Source organism: Lepus europaeus, chromosome 9 (genome assembly GCF_033115175.1).
Source record: "Lepus europaeus isolate LE1 chromosome 9, mLepTim1.pri, whole genome shotgun sequence".
Taxonomy (NCBI): domain Eukaryota; kingdom Metazoa; phylum Chordata; class Mammalia; order Lagomorpha; family Leporidae; genus Lepus; species Lepus europaeus.
Genome location: NC_084835.1, coordinates 104,420,350 through 104,433,079, shown reverse-complemented (window position 1 = coordinate 104,433,079; position 12,730 = coordinate 104,420,350). Strand labels below are relative to the sequence as shown.

At 41.9% G+C, this 12,730-nt stretch overlaps 1 protein-coding gene across 1 annotated transcript in view; it reads right to left on the bottom strand.

Moving 5' to 3' along the window:
• Positions 1-12,730, bottom strand: part of WDR7 (WD repeat domain 7) — a 376,393-nt gene that overhangs the window by 329,092 nt on the left and 34,571 nt on the right. The window contains exons 5-9 of the mRNA XM_062201720.1: positions 11,402-11,576; positions 7,150-7,226; positions 5,308-5,427; positions 2,985-3,130; positions 1,421-1,523 (exon numbers count right to left, since the gene is read on the bottom strand). Of these exons, the coding sequence (XP_062057704.1) occupies positions 1,421-1,523; positions 2,985-3,130; positions 5,308-5,427; positions 7,150-7,226; positions 11,402-11,576 (621 nt within the window). The remainder of the gene's footprint in view (positions 1-1,420; positions 1,524-2,984; positions 3,131-5,307; positions 5,428-7,149; positions 7,227-11,401; positions 11,577-12,730) is intronic.

The window sequence follows — 12,730 nt, the reverse complement described above, 5'->3', positions numbered from 1 at the left end:
AAGCCCAACAAAAATTTCCTAACTTTCCCTAAATTCTGAAAATTTTAACTATTAACAATATACTAAAAAGGAGAAATTGCTACAGCAGCTGTAATAATCAATATTTCAACATATGAGTATTTCATACCACATAATAAATGCATTTTAATTTAAAATGTACTGGGGAGATTTTTTTTTCAAGATTTATTAATTTATTTGAAAGGCAAAGTTACAGATAGGCAGAAGCAGAGAGAGATCTTCCATCCTGGTTCATTCCCCAGATGATCGCAATGGCCAGAGCTGAACAGATCTGAAGCCAGGACCCAGGAGCTACTTCCTGGTCTCTCACATGAGTGCAGGCCCAAGCACATGGACTCTCTTCTGCTTTCCCAGGCCATAGCAGAGAGCTGGATCAGAAGTAGAACAGCCTGCTCTCAAATTGGCTCCCATATGGGATGCTGACACTGTGGGTGGCAGTTTTACCCACTACACCAACAGCACTGGCCCCGGAGCTGATATTTTTAAAAAATGATCTATGGTAGTTGTTTTTTTTTTTTTTTAATCTATGTTTGTTTTTATACAGGTCAGTACACCTTTATTTAACTGGATGTAACCATCTAGGTTGGACAGTAGTAGTAGGATTTATGTTAGGAGAGTAAAGAATAGGCTATAAAGAATCTCAGTTAAACATAGATCCTTAAATTCTATATACTCAAAATATTCACGGATCTCTCTGTCTCTCCTCTCTCCACTACTCTGCCTTTTAAATAAGTAAATAAATCTAAAAAAAAAAAAAAAAAACAAAAACAAAAAAAACAACTGTGGTTAAACAATTGCCTTCCCCTTACCATCTGTCCACAGAAAGCTAGAACATAGTGTTCAGCTTTCCCCAGTAAGCTGTGGGGACACAGGACATAATCAAAGGAAAGTTTTATCTCCTAAACCAAAGCTTCTTTCTAAATGCACATAGAACAGAGCTGAAAACTCACTACTGAGTACTTCTGTATTTCAACTTGAAGTCAACATTAAACAGGTAGTTAGAAATCACAAACTCTGGGGGCCAGTGCTGTAGCGAAGCGGGTAAAGCTGCCCCCTGCAGTGCCAGCCTCCCATATAGGCATCAGTTTGAGTTCCAGCTGCTCCACTTTCAATTCAGCTCTCTGCTGTGGCCTGAGAAAGCAGTAGAAGATGGCCCAAGTCCTTGGGCCCTGCACCCACATAGGAGACCTGGAAGAAGCTCCTGGTTCCTGGCTTCGAATCAGTGCAGCTCTGGCCTTTGTGGCCAATTGGGGAGTGAACCAATGGATGGAAGACCTCGCTCTCTGCCTTTCCTTCTCCGTGTAACTCTGACTTTCAAATAAATAAATAAATCTTTTTTTTAAAAAAAAAAGAATGTTTTCAATGTAACTATCAATTATAAATGGTACCTGAAGAATTTTACCTCTTTATCTTTTCGATCCAAGAGGCTATATTGTACAGGAGGAATTAGATTTTCAACTGCTTTCCCCACATCACTGCGGAATGAATCACTAGCTGGAAGACAACTGAAAATGAAAAAAAATACAACATTTAGTTAAATACTGACATTAAATAATTTATCATTTCATAACAGAAGGATTTTTTTTTTGATAATGGACAAAGGAGAATGTTTAAAAATACAGTTAATTAGGGCCGGCGCTGTGGCAGAGCGGGTTAATGCCCTGGCCTGAGACGCTGGCATCCCATATGGGTGCTGGTTCTAGTCCTGGCTGCTCCTCTTGTGATCCAGCTGTCTGCTATATGGCCTGGGAAAGCAATAGAAGGTGGCCCAAGTCCTTGGGCCCCTGTACCCATGTGGGGGACCCAGAGGAAGCTCCTGGCTCCTGGCTTTAGATTGGCATAGCTTCAGCCATTGTGGCCATCTGGGGAGTGAACCAGTGGATGGAAGACCTTTTTTTCTGTCTCTACCTCTCTCTGTAACTCTGTCTTTCAAACAAATAAAGTAAATCTTAAAAAAAAATTTAAAATTTAAAAATTAAAAAAATAAAAATAAATTAATTTAACTATAGGCTTGAAATTCAAACATTTATGCAACCAGAAAAATCCTTCAAGCAGAAACCCACCTAATTTTGGTACTTAGAAGTTAAATTAGGGGCCAGCATTATGGCACAGTAGGTTAAACAGCTGCTTGTGATGCCAGCATCCCACATCAGCACTAGTTCAATCCTGGCTGCTCCATTTCGAAACCAACTCCCTGCTAACTTGCCCCTGGGATAGCAGCACAAGATGGCCCAAGTACTTGGGCCCTTGTTACCCACATGGGAGACCCACATGCAGTTCCAGGCTCCTGGCTTAGGCCTGGCCCATCTCCAGCCACTGCAGCCATGTAGGGAGTGAACCAGCAGACGGAAGCTACCTTTCCTCTCTTTTCTCTTTGTGTGCCTCTCCCTTTCTTTAAATCTACCTTTCAAATAAATTAAATAAAAACCTTTTAACTAAATAAATACAGTTAAATTGGATTTTTAAGTATAAGTTAAGAAGTTCTAATGTCTGTAACCTAAATTATTTATAGAACCTACATTTTCTTTTTTCTTTTTTTCTTTTTTTTTGACAGGCAGAGTGGACAGTGAGAGAGAGAGACAGAGAGAAAAGTCTTCCTCTGCCGTTGGTTCACCCTCCAATGGCTGCCACGGCCAGCGTGCTGCGGCCAGCGCACCGCGCTGATCCAAAGGCAGGAGTCAGGTGCTTCTCCTGGTCTCCCATGGGGTGCAGGGCCCAAGCACTTGGGCCATCCTCCACTGCACTCCCTGGCCACAGCAGAGAGCTGGCCTGGAAGAGGGGCAACCGGGACAGAATCTGGCGCCCCAACCGGGACTAGAACCTGGTGTGCCAGTGCTGCATGGCGGAGGATTAGCCTATTGAGCCGCGGCGCCAACCAGAACCTACATTTTCATACTTTCAGATTACATACCAAATTCTGCTTTTTTTACATGGATTAAAATCCTAACTTCTTACGTATTGCATACCTTGCAGGTAGTTTGTAAATGTAACTTTGCCCATTTTCAGTCCAAATGATGACTTTATCTGCTGATACAAAATCCCCTCCAGTCCACGTCTGGCCATTTTCACTGGGACCTGAACACAACAGGGAATAGTCTCCAGCATCAAATACCTACAAGGAATAAGAAAGTCACAATCCTCTCCATGTTGATATCATTTAAGTAAGACCTAGTGACGTTTCAACTTAGATAAAGCTCTGGAAATAGAAATATGTTTAACAAACTCAGGTCCTTAATGTTCAATTCCTCAGATAAAGATACTTTCTTAGTGACCCCCAGCATGTGGTCAAGTTAAATTCCTAGGAGTGGGATAGATGGATCATATGGTAGGTCTATATTCAGATTTCTGAGGTATCTCTATACTGTCTTCCACAGCGGCTATCCCAGTTTACATTCTCACCTACAATGTTTGATTAAAGTACATTCTATAATTGTTAGAAGTTTTCCCCAAGAGGAATGAGTAATCCACAATGACCTCAAGTTTTTATCTTGCTCTCCTTTAAAGAAAATAATATTGCTTGTGCAGAGCCCTGGAGTAAGAACAAATACTAGCTGACTTGCCATAATCTCCATTATTTGCCATAATATTTATCATCATATGATACTAACTAAAATAAGAGGCAAGAAAAGTCTACAAAAGAATAATAAAAAGAGATCAGTCCTATTATCTACTAAAACAAATCATGAAATTATGGAAGTTAAAATAATGCAGTATTAACTCATGAATGGATAGACAAGTAGTCTGGAAACAGAATGCAATAAAATAGGAATACAGCATATTGTCAAGGCACAAGATCAGATGAATTATTCAATGAATGGCAACAAGAACTCGGGTCTTCAGCTGAAATAAAATATATCTCACAACTTATATGAAATAAAGTCCAGATTAAATACTCACAGATATAAAAATAATATGTATTGGGGAAAACAGGTACTTACTTTTTGTTTTGCTTTTTTAAAATCTCAGCACGTAGTAAGCCCTTTTAAACATGACACAGATGTCTTAGAACCACAAAATAAAAGATAATAATTCAACTATATTAAAACTGAAAACTTAAGCATGACAATAAATATTTGAAGACTTCATTCTGTTTGGCCGCAGGACCACCTCAGTGTTATTTTACCACTACAGCCAGACGACCTGAGTTGTAACTCAGCCACTCCACCACCTTAGTCTCGTAGTTTATCCCTCTGTGCCTTTGCGGCCTCATCTGCTGCTGCTACGGCTGGAAAGCTCTAAGCTGGCTCCACTGCTCCCAACTCCAGTACTCACATCATTGTGCAATCTGGTGAATAGGCTGGGCTGTGCAAATGTTTCCAGGGAACACAATATGGCACAGGTGATGAGATCTGAATTCCAAGATTCAGTAGGTCTTGGGGACACTTTGTCTCGTGTGCTTACTCTGAAGGACAGCTCCCACATCATGAGCGCCCCTGTGGAGCCACCAACATGGCAAGGGACTAATGTCTCCAACCAATAGTCACTGAAGAACCCGAGGCCTGCCAACAGCCAACTGAAGGATCTTGGAATCAGACCCTCCCAGAGTCTAGCAAAGAGTCAAGATCACAGTCCCAACAGATACCTGGACTGTAGCCTGTGAGAGACCCTGCTCAGAGGTACTCAGCTGAGCTATGTCAAGATTCCTGCCAGAGAACTTGAATAATAAAATAAGTTTGTTTTTACATTTCTAAATTTTGGAATAATTTGTTATGGAGGATTAAATAATATACCTATCCTTGGAGTGTTGGGAGAACTAAAAGAAATAACAGATAGAAAGCTTTAAAAATAAAAAATGCTAGCTTTAAAAATAAATAGAGCAAGTGCTTAAAACATGCTGCTTAATTTTCTATCGTGTACATATTAAAGTTGAGGAATGAGAAATTATATTCTCCTTAAATCATCATCTGAAATGATGGAGGAAGACTTTCTCAACTCCAAGAAGCCAAAAAACGTCAACCAGATTTAATAATATCCTACCAAAAATGTTCAACCTGCAGAATATTCACTATATTGTTTACATTGTACTAAGAGAATAACTAAACAGTGACAAAAAGCTGAAATTAAGACCAATAAAATACAGCCACTAACTGAATCATTCCATGAACCAAAACAAAGACAATATGTATAGCCAAGTCTCTGGTGTTCAAAAAATGGTATGGAAATTAGATAGGAATTCAAAATTACTAAAACAGTCTCGCACCCAGTATTGCCTTAGAATTATCTTTGGAAGACTGATGCGCCAATATCTTGAAGGACAAAAATACAGCTCCTGATGTGTAGTTATCTTACCCTCCAGTATTTGGAGCACACAACCAAAAGTGATCTTTGTGTGAATGCGCAAAAGGAGATGCTTTGGCAATTCTGACAATAAATAGGTTTGGATTCCTCCTCAAATATTGGCTCAGTATCCTGAAAAGAGAAAGATTTGTGAAACTTTAGGAATAGCTTAGTTATCAACAAAATTATCACCCTAAAAACATCTGGGTACAAATGCCTTTGCTACAAAGCTACTCAAGATTTAAAGCCGTATGTGAGAATGTCATCACTCTAGCAAAAAATAGATAGTAAAGAGTGTATTAATCCTAGTATCTGTAGCTATATGTCCTTTAGGTTAAAAAAAAAAAAAAAACAATAACAACTGATCAGTTTCTCTAGTTTCTACCAAATTCAATGCTTAAAGCTTCTCTAGTTGGGCTGGCATTGTAGCATACTGAATTAAGCCACTGCCTGCAACAAAGGTTCACATATGGGTGCTGATATAAGTTCTGGCTGCTCCACTTCTGATCCAGCTCCCTGCTGATGCACATGAGAAAGCAGTAGAAGATGGCCCCAGTCCTTGGGCTCCTGTACCTATTTGGGGAGACCTGGATGTAGCTCCTGGAGCCTGACTTCTGGCTTTGGCCTTGCCCAGTCCTGGCTACTGCAGCCACTCTTTCTCTCCGTAACACTGCCTTTCAAATAAATCTTTAAAAAAAAGAGAGAGAGAGAGAGAGATTAGGCCGGTGCTGCGGCTCAATAGGCTAATCCTCCGCTTGTGGCACCGGGTTCTAGTCCTGGTCGGGGCGCCAAATTCTGTCCCGGTTGCCCCTCTTCCAGGCCAGCTCTCTGCAATGGCCTGGGAATGCAGTGGAGGATGGCCCAAGTGCTTGGGCCCTGCACCCGCATGGGAGACCAGGAGAAGCACTTGGCTCCTGGCTTTGGATCAGCGTGGTGCGCCGGCCGCAGTGCGCCGGCCATAGCAGCCATTGGAGGGTGAACCAACGGTAAAGGAAGACCTTTCTCTCTGTCTGTCTCTCTCTCTCTCACTGTCCACTCTGCCTGTCAAAAAAAAAAAAAAAAAAAAAGAGAGAGAGAGAGAGATTAGCATCAATATAATCTAAAAATTGATCTTACTGATTAAAAATAACAAGAAAATCAAGCCCCCAAACCTGCAATGGAGGCCTAAAGGCAGCCTTACACACTTTCAGTGATGGTTTGCTTTACTTTTTTCCCCTCAAATTATCTTTTAACTTTCTTTAATAAAAATTTATTTATTTATGTGAAAGGCAGATTACAGAGAGGCAGAGACAGAGAGAGAGGTCTTCCATCTGCTGGTTCACTCCCCAGATGGCTGCCAACAACTGGAGCCGATCCAAAGCCAGAAACCAGGAGCTTCTTCAGGGTCTCCCACATGCATGCAGGGGCTCGAGCACTTGGGCCATCTTCTACTGCTGTCCCAGGCCATAGCAGAGAGCTGGATCAGAGGTGGAGAAGCCAGGACTCAAACTGGCACCCATATGTGATGTAAGCACTATAGGCGACGGCTTTACCCGCTACACCACAGCTCTGGCCTCATCTTCTAATTTAGAAAGCAATTGTGGAAAACTCTACCTCTTTTATATGTCTCTACTTTATATCCTCTGCAGTATGTTTCTGTATTTCAGATACTTGAGGGAGCAGTTATTTCCAATACATATGAAAAACAACAACGCACTTATGCTAACCACTCACAGGGAACTTCTATTACATGTCTGCAAGATCCCAAAACAATTTCCCTTCTTAGGAAAAGAAAGGGAAGGAACAAGTCAGGACTAAAACTTTAGACTGTAAGAATAAAAACAGAGAAAGCACTCCCAGCTTCCCTTATCTCACCTGCATGCCACTTATTTCAGAGGTAACGATCCACACCTTCAGGATGCCCGTCACCGAGAGTGCCACCACAGTGTCCTCTAGGCCGAGAAGGCACAAGAAGCCCAGGTTACAAACAAAATATGTTTTCTTTCTAAATATTAAGACAGTTTGCTTTAATGAAATTAAATAATAGCAGCTTTCACAAGTTGCAGAAAAAACTTCATTCTCTACTTCATGAAATAGAAACCAGATTTAGAAGCATCTCCGTCTGTAGCCTTTGTAACATCCTTTATAACAAACCAGTACACCTACGTGTTGCCCTGAGTTCTCTGAGCTGTTTGAGCAAATTCACTGAACCCAAGAAGGGTGTGGTGGGAACCGATCAGTCAGAAGCCAACTGGTCAACAGCAAGGTAACACAAGCTAGAGCTTCAGACTGACAACTACAGAGATGGTCTTAGGCACAGAGCCCTCAACCTTGGGGTCTGCTTCCATCTCCAGGAGGACAGAGTCAGAACTGAGGTGACCAGAGGAAACAGCTGGTGTCTGCCGCAGGCTTAATGGCTTGCTTGCTAGTGATAGAAATCCCCACACCCTCAAAAGCCACAGAAGTCTTCTGTTTGGATTGTTGTGTGGGAGACAGAGGAGAAAAAAAAAAAATTGTTTTTCCAACACAGCATGATATAAAACCTACATTCATAAGTTTTGGTTAAGGGACCAGATTCAGCACCACAATAATCTATGTGCACTCCAGGAGCATGAACATTACAAAGCTCCAGAGTGAAGGGGGCACATGTTAAAATCAAAGTCATATTTTCTTCAATGATAACTAACTTATCTTAAATTCAATGTTGTTATCTGGAGGCAAATAAAATGAGAAACAGCACCAACTCAGTTGAGTTATATGAAAATTAAGGGACACCACAAGTTTACCTCTCAGCACGTGCTAAACTGTCATAAAGGTTAGTTATTACTGTTATTAAATGAACTGTTTGAGGGCCAGTGGGATGATACAATGGGTTAAGTCACTGTTTATGATGCCCACATCCCATATAGAGTGCTCGTTCCAGTCAAGCTGCTCTGCTTCTTACCTGGCTTCCTACTAACACACCTGAGAAGGCAGTAGATGATGGTGCATGTGCTTGGGCCCCTGCCATCCTTGTGGAAGACTAGGGTGGGGTTCCTAATGTCTGGCTTTGACCTGGCCCAGATCTGGCTGCTACAGCCATCTAGGGAGTGAACCAATGGATGAAGGATCTCTCTGTGTCTCTCCCTCTCTGTGCCACTCTGCCTTTCAAATAAATAAATACAAAAACAAACAAACAAACAAAAAACCACAGTAATCTGTAGGACAGCCCTGTAGGAAGCATGGAGAATCCTTCCACTCTCTTCCTCAGTCATTGCTTTAGTTTTTAGTTCAGACCTGTCCCTCTCAGCTGGGCTATTACAATATACTCCTATCTCATTTGTTCCCATCTAAACCATTTTCAACGATGCCACCCAGGTGGTGTTTAAACAGAAATCTTTTCATGGACTTATTCTTACCAAGACTGCTCAGGCTACAGCTCAAGGGTCAACTCCAGCTCAATGGCTATTTAAGTAAATAAAGTTTTATGAGAACACAGCCAGGCTCATTCATTTACATACTGTCCCTTGCTAATTTTGTGCCACAACAGCAGATGTGAGTAGCTGAAACACAGACCACACGGCCTGAAGAACCTAAAATATTTTCTACCTAGTTCTTTAGAGTACAAGCCTACCAACCCAGACTTACAAAGTGAAATCCAACACACAGGCCCTTCATGAGCTGTCTGCTGACAACTTTGCCAGTCCTTTTTGTTTGTTTGTTTGTTTGTTTGTTTGTTTGACAGAGTTAGACAGTGAGAGAGAGAGACAGAGAGAAAGGTCTTCCTTCCGTTGGTTCACCCCCAAAATGGCCGCTGTGGCCGGAGCCACGCCGATCCGAAGCCAGGAGTCAGGTGCTTCTTCCTGGTATCCCATGTGGGTGCAGGGTCCCAAGCACTTGAGTCTTCCTCCACTGCCTTCCCGGGCCACAGCAGAGAGCTTGACTGGAAGAGGAGCAACTGGGACTAGAACCCGGCGCCCATATGGGATGCCGGTGTCACAGGTGGAGGATTAACCAAGTGAGCCACAGTGCCGGCCCCTACTTTGCCAGTCTTACATCCTGCCACTCCTTCCCTCAAACTTGATACCACAGAGAAAGAAAATTTGGCTTCCCACACACACCTAGACTGGTTCTTATGCTTTTGCACTTTTGTATAAAGCTTTCTTCTGTAGGAAACATCCTGATCCCCATGTCTGCCTGACAAATTCCACTTACCTTGCAAATCCTAAAAGAGCCTTCCTGTGGCTGGCAGCCTTCCTACTGCACTCAGGCCCCTTCACTGCCATCCTCTAGGTACCCTCCCTCCATACCACCACACTTTGCACTCCAAATCAATTGCTGACATATCATTCTCCCCTACTACAATTTGAGTCCCTTAAGTATTTAAATACTGGAATACAGTAGGTAGGCATTCAATACTTGCTGAATGGCTACTGACCAAAAACCTCTGTGCTGATTTCTACTCCTAAAGGGTTACAAAGGGAAGCTGCTATAAAGTTGAAGGCATCTCATGAATGGGGGGGCGGGGGGGGGGTAGTGTAACACAGTGGTCAGTCACAACTCCAGAGTCCATCCGGCCACCAGACAGTCACATGTTTATCCTGTGATCTTAGGCAGACTCTACCACTAAACCTCATCAGTCTCCTCTCATCTATATGAAAGTAGGAACTACTAACAAAAGAACCTACCCCACAGGATATTATGAGAGTCCATCAAGCTGGAACTGTAGCACGGTGGGTAAAGCCACTGCCTGCAATGCTGGCATCCCATAAGGGCACTGTTGAAGTCCCAGAGGCTCCACTTCTGACCCAGCTCCTTGCTAAAGTGCCTGGGAGAGCAGTGGAAGATGGCCCAAGAATTTGTGCCCTTGCACAAATGCCAGAGGAAGCTCTTGGCTCCTGGCTTTGGTCTGGCATAGCCCTAGCTGGTGCGGCTATTTGGGGAGTGATCCAGTGGGTAGAAGACTTCTCTCTCTCTCTACCCCTCCTCGGGTAAACCTTTCAAATACATGAAATAAATCTTTAAAAAGTGAGTGACTGAGTGTGAGAGAGAGAGAGAAAGAGAGAGAGAGAGAGAGTCAATCACATGTGAATGCTTAACACAGAGCCTGACAGCATAAGCACTTAATGGGGCCGGCGCTGTGGCGCAGTAGGTTAAAGCCCTGGCCTGAAGCGCCGGCATCCCATATGGGTGCCGGCTGCTCCTCTTCCGATTCAGCTCTCTGCTATGGCCTGGGAAAGCAGTACAAGATGTCCCAAGTGCTTGGGGCCTTGCACCCACATGGGAGATTCAGAAGAAGCTCCTAGCTCTTGGCTTTGGATTGGCGCAGCTCTAGCTGTTGCGACCATTTGGGGAGTGAACCAGCAGATGGAAGACCTCTCTGTCTGTCTCTGACTTTCAAATAAATAAAATAAAAAATAAAAAAAAATAAGCACTCAATAAATGAAGTCCTTGTGGTGATGGCAAGGGGTGGTTGTTATAGCTGAGGCTTCATAGAAAACCACAGAACCATGAAGTTGTTTGGCAGAAAAAGAATGCTTCTAAAAAGGCTTAGAGAATATACATTCAATGTTTGGCATTGATTATTGGCATTAGTTATTATTCCTCTCAACAATTTTACTTATGCCCTCATGCCTGTTACAGAAAGATTTCAACAGAAATGAAGAAAAGATTAGTAATGTTATTGAGCATCAACTATATATCAGGTACTTACCAAGAACTTCAATAAATTTAACTATGTATAATCTCTTCCCTTTTCATTATTTCCATAGGAAATGAATTCACATCCTATGTTTCTTATGCAAGTGACAAATGAGTCTGAAGACATGCACAGGTGAGACTACGACTCACCCCACCATACCCATGAGTGATACTATCCTTCCCCTACTCCAGGAAATAACCCTCACACTCTCAGGCTGCCAAAAGCTAGTGATCTACCCCATGGAATGCAGATAATCTACCATGTTAAATCTTAATTCACTCAAAGACTCCTTGATGAAGGAGGAGACAGACTATAAATTATTGGAGCAGTGATTTCTTTAAGGAAGAAAATAACCAGAATTATTAATGTAGGATAAATTTTGAACTTGGCAGTAAGCTGAACATTAAATCATGGCACTTAAGTGCCTTAAAGGCATCATACACTGACCTTGTGTTCGGTGGGATCGAATAATACTCATGGAGCTAATCCAGTCCGGTGAGATCTTTGATACTAAGGAGTAGAGCACCTCGAGGCTAGTAGCATCCACAACCAGGATTTCAGGGTAATGTCCATGACACAAAAGCCTTCCTTCCCGCTGGTTTCCAACTGAGAATTGGTAGAACTAAATTCAGATCCAAAGGAAAAAAATTTTTAAGTGTACTCCTTTAGTTCAGATATTTGATTAATATGTATTCATCAAGTTTATTATGATATTCTCCTAAAAACTCAACTTCTGCAGTAAACTCTAAGGTACACATTATATGTGTGTATGTACAAACATAAAAATACATCAAGTTATAGAAATGTTTTAAAATATCCAAGAAAAATTGTTCTTCTCCTAACATTTTTATCTTCCCTTTTGACCTCTCTTGGGGTCAAAAGAATTCGTGAAAATTATTCTTTTTATCCCCCTCCAGCATCTAAAACATGCCTGTTGAATGAATTAAAACACCTAAATAAAACAGTTTCACAAATCAAATCATAGGGATGCTCAGGTGGGTCACAAAATGATATGAATTTTAAATGAATGGAAATAGGTGAGTATAGGCACTAATTATCTACAATATAAAATTTAGAAGTGAAAGATGATCAATGTTCAAACATCAGAAGTGAATTCTGGGGCAGGCACTATGGCATAGTGGGTAAAGCTGTCACCTGGAGCGCTGGCATTCCATATGAGTGCCAGTCCAAGACCCAGCTACTCCAGCTCTAGGCTATGGCCTGAGAAAGCAGTAGAAGATGGCCCAAGTACTTGGGCCCCTGCACCAAAGTGGGAGACACAGAAGAAACTCCTGGCTCCTGACTTCAGATCGGCCCAACTCTAGCCATTGCAGCCATTTGGAGAGTGAACGCCTTGATGGAAGATCTCTCTCTTTCTCTCTCCGTCCCTCTCTTCCTTCCTCCCTCTCTCTCTCTGCCTCTGAATCTCTGTAACTCTTTCAAATAAATAAAGTAAATCTTAAAAAAAAAAAAAAAAGAAAACATGTTATCTCAGTTTCCTTTAAAAAAAAAAAGAAGTAATTCTAACTATACTAAGTGTGATACTTCAGACCAGAGCACAAGACACTTACGAAACACAGTGCTCATTATACTTCAAGGAAGAAAAGAGAGGAAGAACCAACGCAATCTTGATCTATGTGTTACTAATGTCAAGAATTAAGAGGATAAATGGGTTTCCATCAACCAAAGAACAGAAGAATAACTATAAAAGTATCAAAGGAACTGTCTTCCCTAAGCCTTGAAAACAGTACTTCTTAGTAGACTGATCCTCTTAGA